We start from the raw sequence: 20382 nt of genomic DNA on the forward strand, positions 1-20382 counted from the left end.
AATTCAAAAGCAGAAAGCTGGGTAGGTAAGTTTTTTTGTTTTTTTTTTTTATGTCTGATATGTAAACAGGATCAAATACTCTCAACCCTTCAAAGAGTTCTCAAGTTCTTTCTAACCTCAGAAACCTGAAAATCCAGAGACATTCATGTAGGAATGTAATATTTTTTGCTGCAGCTATGTCTTAAATGCCTTGAAAATGTCATTACTGTCTTATATTCAGTTATTCATTAACTCCATTCTGCTACCCTTCTAAAACTCTCCTTAGATCTTGCAGTATATTTTCCATTCATAGGCATTTAAATCTTTATGTACTTACCAAATAGGCAAAGACTGCTTCGTGGAAATATTAACCATTCATGGTACATAGAGTTTAAAAGGCACAGAGAATATTTTCTACATGGAAGCGTGCCTAGACACCCGCTAGAGGGAATGGCAATTCCCTCTCTCCACAAGGAAGGATCTTGAGCCAATGCCCATAAAAGCAAATGCTGCTTGAAAGAGACTGGACTGTGACACCAGGTTGCCTGAGACACACTAGTTAGTAGGTCTGCTTACTACCCCTGTGAACTTGGGGCAGATTAGTTTCCTCTTCTGTAAAGTGGGGTCAGGAGTGACAATGCCTAACTCAACCAGATTATATTTTATGAAGAATCAACTCACTCTTTCTACATAGGAAGTTTCAGAACCCTGTCTGCCACACATATAGCAATCACATATTTTTGGGTTGAGCTAGGGTCTCAATTATGCAGCTCAGGCTACACTCAAACTCATGGTTTTCCTGCTTCAAGCCTCCGAAGTACTAGAATTACAGGCATATGCCACCACACTCAGCTGTTTTTTTGAAGTTAATACTAATTCTTCTAATTACATACTTATATGAAGTAGGCTTGTGTTATTGAAACATGTTACACCTTTTCCTTTTCCTTTTTTTTTTTCGTGGTTCATGTGGCTTGAACTCTGCCTGGGTACTGTCCCTGAGCTCTTTAACTCAAGGCTACCGCCCTACCCTTGGGCCTCAGTGTTGTCCCTGAGCTCTTCAGCTCTAGGCTACTGCCTTATCCTTGAGCCAAGCCACATTTCCCTGTTTTCTAGAGGCTAATTGGAGATAAGAGTCTCAGGTCCTTTTGTGCCTGGGCTGGCTTTGAACCTTGATCCTTAGATCTCGGCCTCCTGAGTAGCTATGATTACAGGCGTGAGCCCTTGAGCTCAGCTTCACTTCTTCCTTTCTTTGATGATTATGAATAATAAAAATGTATACAATTTTCACATTAGAAATTCAACCAAACTCACTCTTCTATGATTTGTATATGTGACTCCTCTATTAAAAGTTGTGGAGATGATTAGCATTTATGTCAAGTTAAACAATGCAATTAATTTTCCCTAGTTGTATGCATGAATCAAATTTAGTTTTTAAGACATAAATACAGGAAATGATCAGTACCCAGAAAAACTAAAACCACACATTTTCAAAAAACCTTGAAATATATTTATACGTGTCAGATAAAATATATACAATTACTTATACATTCTAGTATATATGTAGTACATATATGAGACTATATATATCAATATATATAATACATAATATATAATTGAGATGTATATCAATTATATTTTCTGATGTAGGTGTAAATATGTTGCTGATATTTAGTGGCAATGAAAGAAAATTACTTGAAAAGGTGATTATTTCCTGGGATTCATGATTCGCCTCAATGGAAGTGAAATGGATAAGTGTCATTCTTTGCCTGAATAGATTTCCAGGTCTTGTAGCACAGAGCAATTCCTCCAGAGGGAACTTACCTTGCTGCAAACTCAAGTGTCTGTAGGAGTATCGCAGCTCCTGTGGAATTCCTCCCAGATACACAGGTGAGTTTACCAGCACAGGCTGGGTTCCAGCCTCTGAAGTGTGTGCCACCAGTTCATTCATACTTGCAGATAGGGTGGAGCCCTCTCTTTTGATAATTGCTTTATTCCACTTTCCATCGCAATAAGACAGACTGAGCTCCACTTGTGTCAGGGTAAAATTGACATTCAACCGGAAGCTCAGTACTCCATTCTTCAGTTCCATCTGTTTCATAGGTTTTAAAAAATAAAAGAAAAAAAACAAAGAAAATAGCTGTAATAAAATAAAGGCTTCAGAACAGGAGTGTGGAACAGGGCAGAAGGTCAGCTTCTTGAAGAAAAGCAAGAAATTTCCTCGAAAGCACTCTATAAAAACATTCTACTTTAGCCTAAGCCAAACTGAAGAAACATAATGAAATACTTTGCAAGCTTACAATTGACATGAAGAATGGCACATTGAATCAAACAAATCCCTTCCCAGTGAAAATTATGCTGAACAATATAAATGCTATGTTGGCCTATACTTTGCTTCAAACATAGTTAAGAGACTAAGTCCTAGTATAAGTGCCTGAGTAACTGAAGAGAACAGACTAGCTTAAACTATGAATATTTCTTAAATCTTTGGAAAATACAACTTCATAAACCAATTTAATTTGGGTGAAAATATGACAAGACAATAAGAAAATGAAAATGTCATACTTGATGAAGTATATTTTGACTGTTTTGGGGACCCAATTTCAAAACTGTTAGATATATTTTAAGTCAATATTTCATCTTCACTTTGACTCTTTAACATAATGTCTTCTGTGTGTATCCTTTTAGATTAATGTTTCATTTTCCAATCTGAGCAGACTATCTAAATTTCTATAGAAAAGGTAATATAGTTATATGTTATCCTTTGAAATATTACGTGATACTTTTCTTACTGTTGTTTTTAGTGGGTCTTAAAAGTCATATAAGCAGCCTGGAACAGTTCAAAATTTATGTCATATCAGATTAAAAATTATATTTTCTATGTAAATATCATCTTATGAAGTCAACCAGGTAGGCAGAGAATAACCTTCATTTGGTAAATATTGAGTTTTTCTCGATGTTTGTATATCTGATAATTTAAGACATAGGGCAGTTCCTAAATACCACACTAAAAGCAGAGGTGAGAATGTGAGGGAAATGATAACCAAGGTAGTGATATGTTACCATGGGAACAGAAAACAGGAAAGAATTACAGTAAGGTTTGTAGAGTGTCCTTTAACGAGGGCACTTAATAGTCTCAACAGTGTGGGAAAATTAGACTTAAAGAAAGTATGTTAAATAAGAGAAGGGACATAGATTGACGGGATATGTTAAATAAGAGAAGGTATATAGGTTGGCAGGAGAGTCTTACTAAGCATATAGGAGGAAGGTTTTTGGAGGATTTAAAAAACATAGAAAAAGTTCATCTTTTTCTCTTCTTCTCTAATACCAGAGCTCTACTCTTCCCATTGTTATCTTGGATGAAAGTGAACCCTCCCAGTCATTAGAATTATGCAATGGAAACTAAGTAATCAGTAAACATATAGAAAGTATACAATTATATGGCTTTTGTTCCTATATCCTGGAGGTCCTTTCATTTAGCTTCATCCTGTATGGCCTTACGTATCTAGGTTTTGCTCTATCGTAAATCTCTGCTAGGAGAGCCCAAGGTTTCTACTGATTATGACAAATGAGGGAAGCCATTGAGCCTATGTTCCTTTGAGTCTGGCTTACTTCACTTAATATGATTTTTTCCAAGTCTTTCATTTCCTTACAAATATGTATAAATGTGTATAAATACCACATCTTGTTGATCCAATCAACAAAGGTATTAAAAATAAAGGACAAGTCAATCAACAAAGTACTTTAAAAAACAACTTGTCAGGGTCAAATAAAAAAGTAAATATGCCAGATAAATGAAAAGAATCACAGACACCATCATCATTTTGGGATAAGTGGGGTGTTTTACTAAAATCACCAAATTAAAAGCCATTCAAAAAGAAGGCTCTCTTAGCAGCTGCAGCTTCAAAAGAATGTACTCCTTACAAACATACTGAGTTTGAAATATGAAAATAGCCAGAAGAGATTTTTTTATGGAGATGGTAGAACAGCAATACTTATTGATTTGGGATCGTCCCGTAAAATGGAGCTTGTTCATGACAAAAGAAATAAGCATCCAGAAGAATAGTGAAAACAAAATGTGTGTGTGTGTGTGTGTGTGTGTGTATGTGTGTGTGTGTTGATAAATGTAGTCTTTAATAAGGCCAGTATTTTAACAGGAAAGGCAGAGAGGAATTTTTTAAAGTTACAGTATTCTTGGAGAAAGTAAAAGGATTTAATGAAAGAAGGACTTAATGAAAATCAATAGAAAGTTTGGAAAGGAAGTAGGAAACAGTACTGTAGGTACCTTTTTAAAGAAGATGTTCGATAAACATCAAATATATGAATAAAATATCTGTTGGACTGGAATTATGAGAGGCACTGACAACTTTAGATTACTGTTTTGCAGTGGAGAGGAATGGGGGCTGGTATTAAATAAGAAAATGGAAATCTCAAGGTCACCGCAGATACATATATATGTAAATAAACATACATATATGAATATATAGACATAGTCTTTTGGCCCTGTGTCAAAAGATAATGATGGAAATGACAATTTTCTAGAAACAAAATTAGATTTTCTTAATTCCTTCTACCTCATCTGTTTCTCTAAAACTACAATTGTCACAGAGCTATTTCTAGTTAAAAAAGAATACCAGAGAATAAAATAAAAAAACTTAAGAAACTGCCCTTACCAAAGAAAAAAAAAAAAACCAGAGATATAAGAAACATTTTGAATACTCCATGGAGCTCCACAACTAAAAATTACTTGTGGGTTAATGAATTAAAATAGAGGTGAGTCTGGAAAGAAATCACCATTTAAGATGATGCCAAGACATGTGTAAGCCCTTTCAAAGTCAGGTCTAATATTTTAAAGTCAATTTAATTAATTTCATTCACATACGGCCATGTAGTCGGATCCATCTTTGTTGTAAGTGAAAAGCAGCAATCCATTGAATTGGTCCGTCCTGAAATTCAGCGAGATCTCAAATTCTGTCCCACCACGAAATGTGTTTGAGTGAAGTTCCAGGAATCCTTGACAGATAGGAGTAGGTATATGTTAGCACATCACCAGCTTCATGGGCATGTCTTAAATCCAGGACATAGCCTGTCGTCGTGTCATGACACAAAAGGACATGCAAATGATGCTATGAAACCCTTCCTGCATTTTTATTAGAAATAGCAAAAATGAACTTGGCAGCCTTTGAAGAGGAAACCATCTTCTCTTCACATCCTGTAAAGATGCATCTGCATCATGTAAGATATTTGGTAGCTTTGTTGAATGAGAAAAGCTCAAAATAATGACTTTAGTAACAAAAGTTAAGGAACGTGCACACAGATCACTACATTGTTAATGACAATAATTTAAAGTCATTTTATACCCAAACAGATTAAAGATGTAGAAGATTGAGTTGGGCACTTCTTTAAGAAAATAACCACATTCACCAATCCAACGTTTTCCATTCTGCTTCCTTTCCCTGATGGACATTAGAAAAAGGTCCTGGCTGAGAAGAAAGCCAGGGGTATTGGCTTCACTATTTCTAACATTAATCATTCCTGCTCTTGTCATCCCATGGATGGATCTTTTCACTAGCTCTCTATTAATGGCCTACTTAAGTCTTGACATAGATGAAAGTTTACACTCCAGTAATATGGCTAACTTACATCATTATCTACATAGTGAGTGAAAATACTTATTTATGAGTCAATCTATGATCTATCTGGTAGTGGAACTGAGATTTGAATGGAGGACTCTGCTCATGGTAGGGGTCGTCCCTAGCACTAAGCAAATGCCTTTGAAACATTTTTTTAAAGTAAAACAGCATTCTGAGTCACAAACAGCTTGTTTACCAATGGCTATGTGTAACTACCACAGAAACCATGAAGCCTGTGTCCTTATGGTTAGAATTGCGACATGTAGATACATAGTTATAAAATTTCTAATTTATACTGGATATTTTGGAAATGTGTTTGGGTATCCTAACAAGGCATTTCTGGTTTCATATGATGTCAAAGTAAATTGTACAGAGATTAAACTGTTTCCCATAGAAAACATTTACACTGTTTTAGTTTAGATCTTAAATGCCTCCACAGAGGCCTATGTGTTAGCAGCTTTTTTCTAGGGTTAGGTAATGAGGTGGTAGAACTACCAATAGGCAAGGCCTAGGTTGCTGCAGGCATGCCCGCATAAGGGATGGTGAAACCTTGCCACTCTGTGTTCTCTTTTACATCCTAACTCTGCACACACTCTCACTAAGATTTTTTGCCTTATGTGCATAAGTCCAAGGCCACAAGCCCAAACTAATCATGGACTTGAACCTCCACAAAAATGAGCCAACATAAATCTTTTCCTAAGTTGATTTATAACAGTGAGGAGAAGCTGACTAACATGCGTTGAAGCAATCACCAATGTGTATGTCATGTATAAAGTTACCTGATCCCAGGAAGTGAGCACCTTCCTGTAATGAGGCAGGGCATCCCTCCCAGCTATTATACACATTCACTTGGTCTTCAGAGCTCTGCCAATCCAGGGGTTCCCAAATAACAGAGGGGTTGTAATTCTTCATGAAATGCACATCTTTCAGACAGCCCACAAAACCTTTTTGGGTGATCTCTGTCAAAGTTGAAACATAAGTAGAAATGTACATATTACATGACCTATTTTGAAAAAAAATTTTTGCAAGCAATTAAGTTTTATTTCTAATAAAGTAGAAAATAAAAGAGCAATAGCTCTCCTTATCGACTTACTTGCTTCATGTAAATACTTTGCCACCGTTGATAGCCAACAGTAGCAGTTTTATGTTTTGCTCAGGTTCATACTCATAACTACAGACAGATATTCATGTATAGATTTTCAAAACTATTGTACTTTTTTATTGCCTTTTGAACTAACAGAAATTCTGGAAACTAAAGGATCCCAGGATTCTTTCTTCTGGTACTTCAAAGGTCAAGTGCAATGACAACTACATTTTTTTTTCTTTTAAAGATCAGTCGTTAGTGTCAATCTTAAATTTGGAACTCTTGAGACCAGGTGGGTGTGAGTTTTAGATACTCAGCAAATCTGGGATAATAGGAGGTTAAGAGAACTATGAGCAAATGAGAAAATTAAAAATGGGGCAAGGAAAGTATCAACAACAAAACACAGCATGTACGCCTCAGGCCACATGTTTCCCCAAGAGTGCAAGATAAGACATCAGCTGTGAGCTCTTGGCCACATGGTAGGGATGGTACTGAACAGAGATCTTAAAGACAATTGGGTAAAAGCATTCTCTCCTCTACAAACATCTCTAAGGAGAAAACTCAAACTCAAATACAACTTTCTCCAAACTTTAACCAGAAAATGTGTTTGATGTTCAACCAGGCTTAAATGAATGCTGCTACCTAGGAATAAATTATATTTACCTGGGTCCTGCTTCATTGTAAAATTTACATAGATATATTGCAAATCTCTGAGAAAGGCTTGTCCCTATGTCTGCCTAACTCCAATAAGGATTTGGGAGAAAGAAACTCCTGCAATCATTAGATTTGGGAGAAGAAATAAAATCCCTAGAATCATTAGCACTATATTTGAAAGGCAATTTTTTTCTGCCTGAGGTTTCTATCAAATTTTATTAACTTCCTCTTACAGGATGTTTGTTTTTTTCTCATACTGAAGACAGGGAAATTATCCCATCACATGCTAATCATCATAAATTGATTCAACAGCACATATGTCGTATCAAACTCACCCAGATCCTCCCTGAGAATAGAATAACTCTGAGGTACTCCTCCCACGAAGACCCCATTGTTATCTCCAACTATTGTACTGCCATTCCGGGAGGTCGAGGAACCTATAGAAAAACAGAATTTCAAGATCATCAGTCACTCATCTCCTAATTTAACAAGCTCTAAAGCCCTCTGGAGAGTGTCAGATCACTGCTTGGCCTTGGATCACCTTTCATGTCAGTCCCTGTTCCTTTCCTTCGATCACTGAGTCTTCATCATCCTGACATCACAATATTGATATGATTCAGATCTCCTCCATTCCTGGGCTTCTTCCCTTCTCTGTAAGTGGATTTCTAGAGGTTTCCAAAGAGATGAGAACTGGGCTGGATACAGGTAATAACTACTCGGGTCAAAAACAGCAGAGGAGCCTAGATTGTGGATGGCTTCTAGAGAACTATCTAACTCCTTCCTTCTTTGAGAGCAAAGGGAAGTTTACTCATGTGTTTCTAAAACTCAATACACTCTATGTACTCCTTCTTATCTATGGGCTTTGATTTTTAAATATTATTCTTAGTTAACAGCTCCCAAGCGTTCTAATCTGCACCTCTTCCCAGAACTCAAACTTCTTGAGCCAGCTTCTTATCTCTACTGGATGTCCTACAGATAAGATAGACTTACATTTTCAAAAACAAACTCACACCAGTCTCTCATACATCTTAGTTTTGGAAAGAGATTAAAGCTGCATCTTGCTTGGCTGACTTCAAAATGATCCTCAAATCTCAGCCTCCTCACGAGCTAGGACATAAATGTGAGCTGGCAGTGCCCAGCCCTGATTTTCCATTCTCAGCATATACATTACTTGACACTTGTTTAATATTCATTCATTGTTTATTACTTATGTATTCAGTCATTTTCTCTTGAAAAAATGTAAACTAAAAAGTTCGCTTCACTGTTTGTATCCAAAGGACTTAGGACAATTGTAGGAGTGCATTAAAGTGAGGTAGAGCCTAAATAAATAAATAAATAAATGCTTGCATCATCATCATCATCATCATCATCATCATCATCATCATCATCACATCATTATGCAATCCTCTAATTTCGTTTTCTTTTTGTCAGACCTGGGCCTTGAACTCAGGACCTGGGCACTGTCTTTGGGCTTTCTCAAGACTAGAGCTCTACTACTTGAGCCACAGCACCATTTCTGGCTTTTTGCTTTGTATGTGGTATCGAGGAATTGAACCCAGGTCTTAGTGCATGCTAGACAAGCACTCTACCACTAGGCTCTACTCCCGGCCCCAATACTGTAATTTCTAACATTGCTTGAGCATAGTAGAGGAGTAGGATGAAAAGGCAAGATATAGGTGTAAAGAATTCCAGAGTTGTATAATTTGGAAAAAAAATCACCCTCTCAAATCTTTTTTTTAAAAATCTCTAAATTCAGATAACTGCTTTACTCTAGTGAAGGTCAAGTAACTCAAGAGAATGCAACTGAGATCTTTGGAAATAAGTTGCAGAGAACACATAAAATACAGAATAATCAGTAGTGATTTTGCTCTTCTGTTGTGCTGAAGCCCTACATAGAAGAGCAAATGGACTCTGTATTTCATCATTTTGAGAGCAATCCAAAGACAAATTCAGCAACAATGTGAGTAAAATTAGGCAGAGAATATGACAGAAAGAAAATAATAGAAAGAGAAGAAATGAGACATAGGGCAACACTAGCATTATCAATATATACATGTGCATATATATATATATATATATGCGTGTGTGTGTATGGAAGAATTTACCTGTATATAGTCCATCCACAGTAATCTGACCGAAAGCCTGGTGTCTAATGGCAATTATTTCATGCCATTTGCCATCATTATATTGTTTCCCATGATCATTTGCTGTGGTAACTTCTACTGATAATCCCTTAGGAGAATGAATGAATAAATGAATGAATGAATGCTTATATAAAAGCACATGACCAGAACCTTACACATTTGTTACACCTGAAGTTAGAATTTTCACATTATAATCCTGCCATAAAGCTTTCAAATTGGACTCAGGTTGATATGCAGCATCAGAGTATCTAGATAGTTGATTGACCATTCAGTCTTCTTATGATCTCTTAGGAGAAAAAAAATGAATAAGTGAATAAATGGCTAGGTGAAAACATAGGCAATGAGCTTTATGTATTTGTTATAAAGCAAAATGCAATTTTTGTCAGTCCTGGAGCTTGAACTTAGGGCCTGAACACTGTCCTTGGACACTTTTTGCTCAAGGCTAGCTCTCTGACACTTGAGCCATAGCATCACTTTTGGCTTTGTCTGATTGTGTGGTGTCAAGGACTTGAACCCAGAGCTTCATGCGTGCTAGGTGAGCACTCTAGCTGTATGCTATGCTCCCAGCCCCCAAACATAATTTTTACATTATCATCCTCTCACAAAATGTTTAAATAGAACACAAGATTAAAGCTGGGTGTTTTTGTAATGTGTATCTCTGAAAACCACAGTGGCCAGTCCTGAGAACTGATTTTGAAAGGAGAGCTTCCTCACAAAGGCACTTGCATTTTCAGTGTTTATATTCTTAAGCAAGACACTCAAGTTTTATATTCTAAAATGTGAGGCTCTAATTTTCATGGTAAACAGAAACTTTGGAAAAGATGGTCAGGATTTAAAAATGAATGAATTTGTTCTGTATGTAAAGAAATTTCAGATAAACTAGCTTACCTTTTCATTCATGAAACAATAATAACCAAAGAGATTAGATTCATGTTAACAACTAGACAGTAATGAATCCATTGATCTTAAGTATAGAGTCAAAGTGTGCAGTTTTTGAAATCTAATATTTACAGTGTGGATAAGGTAATATTGGCATAATTAAAAACCTGTTGCTAGAGTAGATACAACCTCACTAATGTCAGACTCTAAGGTTAGATATTAGCAAAAGGAAGTAAAGGGTAAGAAAATAGTAAAAGAGAAGAATAAACTTCCATTTCAGTATGTTAGGGTAAAGTAACCACTTTTGAAGTATGTTATGGCTAGCATAAGTTTGTGCTAATAATCATATCAGACTAAATGAAAGATATTCCAGCTTTATCACAAATATTACTTACTTCTCACATTTAAAAAAAGTCCTTTCTGTGCTTCTAAGCAGCAATTAATTTTTCACTTAGTCAAATGGATTACTTAGCAAAAATCAAATCATTCACAAAGCTCTTATAATATCTAAAAATAAGGAGTAAAATTTGGTAAATTTCAAAAATTATTTGGAATATTCCACCAAACTAATAATAGTGTCATACTGTTTCCATAAGTGAAAACTGATAATCATCTGATACAATCACCCAAGAATTATAATGCACAGAGTACAATGCTATTCCTAGTATTTCAAGTACATTCAAACACTTTGTATATGTCCCTAAAGTAACTCCATTGATATATAATATGTCTACTCTATCCATTTAAATGGCTCCTGTCTGGTCTCATAATGTACTAGATCACAAGTATGACATATGGAATCTCATGTTACCAAAGTAAAAAAAAAAGCCATTTAATTTCCCAGAAGGATAAGGGCCACGCTTCTCACATGGACAATATCCCAACTTCTCAAGACAACTTGTTCAACTGGAAACATCACCATTTGGTGAGGGTATTTCTTGTCCTTGCATGTTTATGAGTTGATTTTCCTTCTCTCTGTTTTCTTCTTTGAAAGAGAGTTTATTTTCTCCAACTCTATTTCCACATTTTAATATTTTACAAACACACATTTCATTATCGTAGTTTAATAATTAAAACCAGGACTGGTGTCGTGCCCAATTAATGTGCCCTAGTAGCATGCCCATTAGTTTTTCCATTAGTGAATTCAACAATACTAATGGGATTACTAGCATGGGATGCTAATTGGGCGTGACATAAGAAACTGGCGTACTTCTTAGCATACCCCTGCTAATGATGAAATTAATGAGCATTTTATTAAATGCTGTCTCATCAAAGTGTACTTCGTTAGCGTTAAAATTGTTACAAACGATGCTGCATTCTAAGATCAGGTGTCTGCAAAAGTGGTTCTTCATATTTTCTTTGGCACCAACATGAACTATTAATAGTTCTCTGCCTTAAAAGTCATGTTTATTGGAGATAAATCCAAGTATATAGCTACCACCAAAGCATGTCTACGTTGCTTTTGTGTAATACTTAGGGGAATTTGGAATGGTATGCTTCAATAATGATTTTAAGAGTCACTCCCTCCACAAATATTAAAAGACTAATTATTTGATTGGTCCTGATGTCATAGTACGCTGTTTGCTTTTTCCATATGGAAAACAAAATACCAGATACGTTCAATATGCTCTATTCAGAAGGAGTTGAAAGCTATCATTATCACAGCTTTGGTCTCAAGGAAAATAGAATGTGATGTGAATTTTCTGTTAGTGTTACTGGACAATGAAGTCATAACTATAGGCCATTACTAGTCAGAAAGTATCACCTGATCAAGTATATTCAAAAGGGAACCAAATATAGGATAAGAGGATTGAAGCTATTTTGGGAGAATTGACAAAAACTACAATTTGCAATTCACTTTTCTTATGTATCTCTATGTAATGCTTCCAGTATTCAATCAACAATACAACACAAATGGATTCCTATAATAAATTACTATCAAGAATCTCCTCTATGCCCCTGGAACATGTGTGTGTGTGTGTGTGTGTGTGTGTGTGTGTGTGTGTGTGTGTGTGTGTGTGTTCGCACATGTATGCCATCCAGGACCTGCTTGCTCTTCAATTTGGCCCAAAATTGGTATTCTACTTCTTGAGCCATAGCTCCACTTCTGTCTTTTTGGTTAACTGGAGATAAGAGTCTTAGAGACTTTTGTTCAAAGGCTAGCTTTACACCAAGATTCCAGCCTCAATATTTAAGTGAAAAATCATGTTCTAACCTGGGCCCAGATTTTTCCTGAACACTTTATACTGAATACATCAGAAAATGGGAAGAAATAATAGTCAATTTTTATATCTCTTCCAGTAATGCTCACAGCTAATTGTGTTGAATTATTGAATGTTTATTACGGTTTTTAAAACTAAAAATGTACAGGATGATCTCAAATTATTTTACAACTGTGTGTTAAACAGTCACTTAGAATTTCCCTGAGAAGATTCTTTTCACAACTCAAAGTTTAATTATTTCAAATAAATTCAGGAACTGCTACTTAAAGATAGTCATCTTTCTTATTTTTTGAAAAATGTCAAAATATTTTTTACCAAACAGATAAATATGTGCTAAATGATAAGTTAAATTATCCAGCAAATGGATAATTTTCTTTAATTTTTGAGTTAGTAGTATTTTACCAATAGTTATCAACTTAATTAACCAGTAAACCCATCAAGATATTTACTAAGAATCTCTTATGTTCCAATAATTGTGTTGAGTCCTAGCAATAAATTGTGACCCAAACAGCTGTAGACTTTATCCTCACTCAACTGTACATTCTGATAGGAAAGACATTGAACTCAGGGGCCAGTGGCTTCTAATTATAATCCTAGCTACTTGGGAGGTTGCCCTGGAGGATCCTAGTGTATAGCTATCTTTGGTATGCATCTATAATTCTTCCCAATGGATAATAGGATCTGGCTGCTCCTGACTGAAATCTTAGCTACCTGGAAGACTGAGAGCAGATAGATAGCATTTCCAAACCAGGAAGGATAGAAAAGTCCACAAATGTAGGGGGCCGAATGTGGGGTCAGAGTGACCTTGGACCTGCACAGCTGTGTAATAAACTATTAGCATGACTTTGGACTATGTTAATCACTTCTTGTTTAACATACGAATACAATGCCTGGCAGTTTCCTGGTTTTGAGAAAAGTATTTAAAATTGGAACTAAAAAATAAATGGAGCTACAATCTTAAGCTCACAGCCTTAGGCTATAGTCTTAAACTCACATTAGGCTGCAGTCTTGGGTTGCTGACTTGAGCTGTAGACCTCCCAACCCCACCTGTTTGATTATTGTCTTCTTTTCCAACTCCTCACCCCCTAAATCAGGAATCCCCATTCCATGCCAGCTGGCCCCAGCACACAAGACTTCACCTCAACCAAAGAAACTGGATATGGTGGTCAGTGTTTCCATCACTGGTACAATGGGAAGCTTAAAATAGGAGAATTATAGTACACACACAAGCACTAGCAGGAAGCATAGCTCAAGCTCATAACAAAATCCCAGCCCCTAGAATGTCTGGAGGAATGACTCAGTGGCAGAATACCTGAGGGGCAAGCATTAAGTTCAAACCCAATGAAACTTGAGATCAAACTTGCAAAGGAAAGAAGACATATTAAGCATATAATTACCTGCATGTTGGGCACAACAAAACATTCACTAAAATGATGTATTTAAAAACAGAAAGGTAGAAAACTGGGTTAGAATGATACTTTAAGTATGTAAAATATAATAAGAAGTATTAAAAAGTAAAATCCTACACCTATTTAAAATTAACCTAGTTCTGTGGGGGAGCTAATAATGGCTCATGTCTGCCAACCTAATTACTCATGAGGCTGAAATCTGAGAATCTAGGTTCAAAGCCTGCCTCGGGAGGAAAGTCCATGAGATTCCTATCTCCAATTAACTTCAAAAAGCCAGAAATGGGGGAAAACCGTTGAGCCTATGCTCCTTTGGGTCTGGCTTACTTCACTTAATATGATTTTTTTCAAGTCCTTTCCATTTCCTTACCAGTGGGGCAATACCATTCTTTCTGATGGCAGCATAGAATTCCATTGTTTATAAGTACCACATCTTCTTGATCCAATCATCTGCTAGTACACATTTAGGACTCTCCTTGCAGAGGATTACAATAGTGCAAAACCTAAATACATAAGGTCACATAGGATGAGACTAAATCAGAGTTTCTAGGATATGGAAACAAGAGCTTTATCTTGAGTGATTGTTATTCTTAATGTACTATGTTATTTCTTTTCTCCTTTGTTGCCCTTTGGTTTGTTTGTTCATTTGAAATAGAGAAGAGAAGGGGGAAACAAGATGATTGAGAGGGGGCTGGGGGAGGGAAATGGGGACAAAAACATAAGAAGGGGTATCAAAGTGTGAGAAATAATGCACCCACTATCTGGCAAATGTAACTGTAACCCCTCTATACATTACCTTGATAATAAAAAAATAAAATTGGAAAAAAAAAGAGCCAGAAATGGAGCTATGATTCAAGTGGTAGAATACTAGCATTAAACACAAAAGCTTAGGAACAGTGCCCAGGCACACAGTTCAAGCCTCGTGATGAATAAAAGAGAAAAAAAGTAGTTTAGCTCTAATTTTGCATACAAGAAGCTATGCATATTTTCCTACCCAAAATGAGAATAATAGAAGTCTGTATCAAAAAACAATTTAGCCCTCAGTTTCATCCATTGTCTCAAAATAAGTGAGTCATTTATTATTTATTGAGCAAATATGACCACTTACCCTGCATTAGTAATAAATTCCTTGGAGGTAAAGCACGACACAGTCTTTGCTAGTGTGAGGTCATTGTTTTATAGATTGCATCTTGACCTATCAGTAGTTACTATAGAGTATCTGATTACATTTTCCCAAATATACCCTAAGGCAATTCTTCTGGACGAATACCTTGCTTTTCAAAACATAAATTAATTGTCACTGAACTGAAAATACATGCAGATTGGGGGTTTGTTGAATTTTTTGGCTTGTGGAGAGAGATTGCTTGAAACAATCTTATCAGTTCATGGCTGGCCGCTAGCAGCTATGTACATACATTTAGAATTTGGCTGTGCAGGGCAGGGATAGCTCAGTCAAGACAGGCTTAAGAGGAAATTCTTGAAAGAGAATAAGGGGATAGAAATTATGGGCAAAGCCTGGTGAATGTTTCCCAAGGGCTTAAGTATTGCACCAGCCTGTCCATTGGATCATAAAGGAGATGGAAAAGGAGTTTCCAGGCAGGCATCCTAAGGATTACAACCCTGTGCCGTAAGTAGAGCAAGGGACTACTTGACTTATTTACTCTACGATACCCCATCCTAACGGATATTACATTCTTCAGAAAAGAGGAATGGGATCTTTGGCAGAAGGAATGATGGATGACCATACTATAGACCTGCAGACATCATATTTGACCTCTCCACAAGTTTTGCCTCATGTTTACAGAGAGGGTGTTAGTGTGGGTATGCTATGTGCTTCTGTGTTCATTAAATACTCAACATCTGAGTTGACTAACCCATTGTCAGTGTTTTTTTTTGGGGGGGGGCACGTTTTTTGTCCATTTTTCCAGTTCTGCATTCTCAGCCCCTTACTTCATATAGTGACTAAAGGATAATATATCTTAACGAAGTTACAGAAGATGAAACACATAAACTCAGGGCTGTGTCCATCATGAAACCGCGCTATTACAATATTTAAAGGACTTGGTTTAAGGTGGGGATGCAAACTGTACCTGACTCAAGTAGTTCCTGGGAGAATGAAATGAGGACCTCGGATACCTCCTTTAAAGCTCTAAAAAGAAGTTTGTTTATGCCTAAGGTCTTTCTCCATCAGGTTTCTCAAATATCCTTAGATATTAATAGGTTGAAAGGGGGAAAAAAAGAGTCATTTTTGCCCCATCTTCGTCTAAACTGTACTGTTTCTTTGTCTCCTTCCACCTCCATGTTGTCACCAATTTGCATCATCTCTCTCTCTTTTTTTCATTATACTCATTTGGATGTCCTTATAGAACACTTCATCCTACCCATAATGAACTTGTTTTTCCAAAAGATTTAAAATAAAATATTTTACTTATTTAGTTTATGACAAAGCTAGTATTATTACGGTCTATTCCTATATGGCCTCCATCAATTAAGATGATACATTTTATTTTATTATTTTTTTTGCCAGTTCTGGGCCTTGAACTTAGGCCCAGGGGATTTTCTCAGTTCCTTGGTATTTTCTCAAGGCTAGAGCTCTACCATTTGAGGTACAGCACCATTTCTGGCTTGTTTCTATATATGTGGTGCCGAGGAATTTAACCCAGGTCTTTGTGCATGCTAGGCAAGTATTCTACCACTATGCCAAACTCCCCGGCCAACATAATATATTTTAAACCTTTTCATCTACTCTTCTACCCCCTTCTCTCAGTTAACTAATTGCATTTGTAGATATGTTTTGCTGTGATATATATATATAGAGAGAGATATCTACATATAGATATCTCTCTCTATATATATATATATATTCTTGTTCTTCCTTTATTTTTTTCTCCTATTTACAATATTCTTATTTGGCACAGAAGAACAAAGTTCTAGTTGTTGTGTCATTAAATATTTAGATTGAACTTAATGTTGCTAGGTTTATTATTCATCTCTGAATTTTTTTCTCTACTTCAGACTCTCTTAGTTCTTGTTGAAATATTGTACTCTAACACAGTACATGAGTAACATTTTATCAGAATCTCTGAATAGTAAAAAAAAATCTTTCTTTTTTGCTAGAAGGCAGTATAGTATATTGCTGAAGTTCTTTGTATTTGGATTGTCTGACAATTGTTATATGGAATATTAATTTACATCTGGCTCAGATTCTTCACTTGCAAAATGATAGCATTATTGAGAATGGAAGAGTGGAAGTTCACATTTATGTTGACGCCGGCACATAGAGATCAAGTGTTTGCTTACTCTTTATCAGAACTTGCTGAATTCTTCTAATAAATTTATAATCAATTCTTTCTGAAATCTTGTTTTCTCCACTTTATATTTTAAACTATTTTCCCTTTCCCATTTATAGGATACATGTGTTTTTGTGTTCTTTCGAAACTCTTGGTAGTTTCTATCATGATTTTTGATATTTTTGATTTTTTTACTTTATTATTATATTTTGAGATAATAATGATCTTCAGCCTATACCATTTTGTTGTAATTTTATTTTATGTATGTCAATCCTGGAGCTTGCACACTGGGTTTGGACATTGTCCCTGAACTTTATTACTCAAGGCTAGGGCTTTATCACTTGAGCTACAGCACTACTTCTGGCTTTTTGGTAGCTAATTCGAAGCAAGAATCTTAGATTTTCGGCTGGGAGTTTGGCCTACAGGTAGAGTGCTTGCCTAGTATGCACAAAGACCCAGGTTCAATTCTTGGTACCACATATGTAGAAAAAAGCCAGAAGTGGTGCTGAGGCTCAAGTGGTAGACCTCTAGCCTTGAGAAAGTCCAAGGACAGTGCTCAGTCCCTGAGCTCAAGCCCAGGACTGTCCAAAAAAAAAAAACCTTATAGATTTTCTTACCCAGTCTGGATTTGAAACATGATTCTCAGATATCACCTTCCCGAGTAGCTAGGATTATAGCCCAGCACCCAGATATTGTTATTAAGTACTATAGTATCTATACTGGTAGTATCTTTCTCTTTTCATTTTTCAAATATTTTTATCATATACTTTTGAGTGACATTTTCAACACTACCTTCCAGGCTGGCGATATGAGGCTCAATGTGGCTATCTAATTGATCTCTGTCAAGTTTTCATCTAAGAAAATGAATATTTTCAATTTGTGATTGAACAGACCAATTTCAATTGATCTGCCTTGCTTTGTGTGATATCTGCATCTTCTTCCTGTCTCTGTGGGCCGTGGGCCACTGAGTCTGCTAAAGTGTGGTATTGCTTATCTTTGCTTACATCCTACTCATCTATTAGCATTCCTTAGGGAGCTGCAACTCCCGGAAGCAAGGAGAACTGCTTAATTGTGTGGCATTCCCATGCACTAGACAAGGAGTAATGAGCCCCTTGTCAAGATACTAAGATGCTTTTCTGCTCCTGATCTTGTGAATTGGAATTTCAATCTGATCCATGAGGGAAAACTTAGTGTGCCCCTTGTACCTAAAATAGTAGAACCTCACACTTGGTTCAGTAGGACCCATTTTCCCTCCATTGCAGCTCCAGGGTGCATGAAGTTATGATCTTCACTTAGAAGTTTTAGTTGATGAGCCTATTTGAAACTTGGATACAATGGGAAAGATGTGTCAGTTTTGCGAATGTAATACAAAGCATTTATTTGGCATAAATAACGTATGATATTCATCACCAGTTTTTTTAAGCCAAAGACACAAATTAATGGAAAGTAGAGGCTGGAAGTATGACCTAGTGGTAGAGTGCTTGCTTAGCATGCACTAAATCCTGGGTTCGATTCCTTACTACCACATAAACAAACAAACACACAAAAACTGGCTGTGGTGTTGTGGCTCAAATAGTAGCCTTGCAAAAGTCCCAGGACAGAGTTCAGACCCTAAGTTCAAGCCTCAGGATTGGCAAAAAAAAAGGAAAGTAGAATTGCCTATTCTTATCATTCACATGTTCAATATTCTGACAAATATCAAATGCTTGCTAATTTTTTTCAAATGGAAGAAAATTTGTTCAATGGTTTTCCACTGTCTATAGGAGAAATTCCATCCTTATTTCGCTGTTCATGAGGAAAATGACTGAGCCTCTGCCTTCTTGTTCAACTTACCACTTTTCCCTTTGATCCCATTCTCTGTCCATAGTATATTGAACTCAGTGTATTGAAAATGGAGCTCTACCTCTAGCACTTAAGGTTTGCTCTGCCTAGAAACTCTTCCAGCAGCTTCTCCCATCCATCATTAGTGTTTTCCCTGTCCTCTCCTCAGTACTTTCATCTTCATCAACTTTGCCTCATAATTTGTATCTCAGTTAAATATTAAAATTTCAGTCTGACAACTTAGAGGGAAAAATTACCCATATTTTGTGTTCTTGTAACACATAGTATCTCAAACTTTCTCTTTAGTAACATACATAAATATTTTAGATGAATTGCTTTCTGTGTACTTTCTAGATTTTTTTCCTTGGGGAAGTTACAGTTTACTTTAAATCATTGAAATCTGAAACCTACAGTATATTAGCAGTAGTTTGGTTCTGAAATAAAGAAGTGAAGGAGAGAAAAAAGGAAGGAGACAAAGAAGAGATGAAAAGTAAAAAGAAGGAAGGAAAGTAAGAAGAGAAAAGAAAGAAGGAAGGGAGAAATGGAGAAACACAGGGATCGAGAAAAGAAGAAAAGGAAGAAGAAAATTCTTTCTCTCTAAGGAAACTAAAAATAGATCAGATCAAATTTATCTAAATTTTCTTGTCCTTATGATGTAGCATTTATAATACATAGCTGTGCAAATTAGATGTTTGAAATTTAGCTCTGCTAGTTTAGCTGTGAGAAAGCTGCCTCAATTTGAAAATCATCACTGTTCACATAGGATAATAATTGTACTTACACTTACTACCTTAAGAGTTTCTGATGAAGATTTACTGTGCAAACAAATGCCTCCGTATCTAGCAATGAGTATGCTCTCAAAAATAACAACTATCATGATTAATAACGTACCTGAGGATCAAAGAGAAAATAGGGACGGCCATTCTTTAACTGCAGTGCAAAATACTCTTCCTGGTTTCCAGGTGAGGCAGCAAAGACAATCAACCCATTGGGTACCCTTGTTCGGAAGCTGGCCTTAATGCCTGGCAAGAGAAGGATGATCAGTGGGTCAGTGACATGTGTTCTAATGCATTCCAACACAAAGAGCAACTCTAGTATATATCGTGAATGATACAGAGATATAGACAATATATAATTTGATTTATAACTTAATTTTTTCTTCCCCGTCTTATTTTACTTCTCCATCTTCGAAATATTAGAAGCTTTTGGCTCTAGCTAGACATTTATTCTTATCATTTTGGTATCTGATTACGTCAGATTGATTGCTATATTC

The 20382-nt window shown here is 36.2% G+C and overlaps 1 protein-coding gene across 1 annotated transcript in view; it reads right to left on the reverse strand.

Moving 5' to 3' along the window:
* LOC150039010 (usherin-like) overlaps positions 1-20382 on the reverse strand; it is a gene marked incomplete at its 5' end in the record, with an annotated part of 572498 nt that overhangs the window by 365485 nt on the left and 186631 nt on the right. Inside the window, 6 exons of the mRNA XM_090328110.1 lie at positions 1801-2068; positions 4859-4989; positions 6389-6568; positions 7683-7784; positions 9453-9579; positions 20001-20131. Coding sequence (XP_090184236.1) covers positions 1801-2068; positions 4859-4989; positions 6389-6568; positions 7683-7784; positions 9453-9579; positions 20001-20131 — 939 coding nt within the window. The remainder of the gene's footprint in view (positions 1-1800; positions 2069-4858; positions 4990-6388; positions 6569-7682; positions 7785-9452; positions 9580-20000; positions 20132-20382) is intronic.

Source organism: Megascapheus bottae, unplaced genomic scaffold (assembly GCF_031878675.1).
Source record: "Megascapheus bottae isolate mThoBot1 unplaced genomic scaffold, mThoBot2.hap1 H_1, whole genome shotgun sequence".
Taxonomy (NCBI): Eukaryota; Metazoa; Chordata; class Mammalia; order Rodentia; family Geomyidae; genus Megascapheus; species Megascapheus bottae.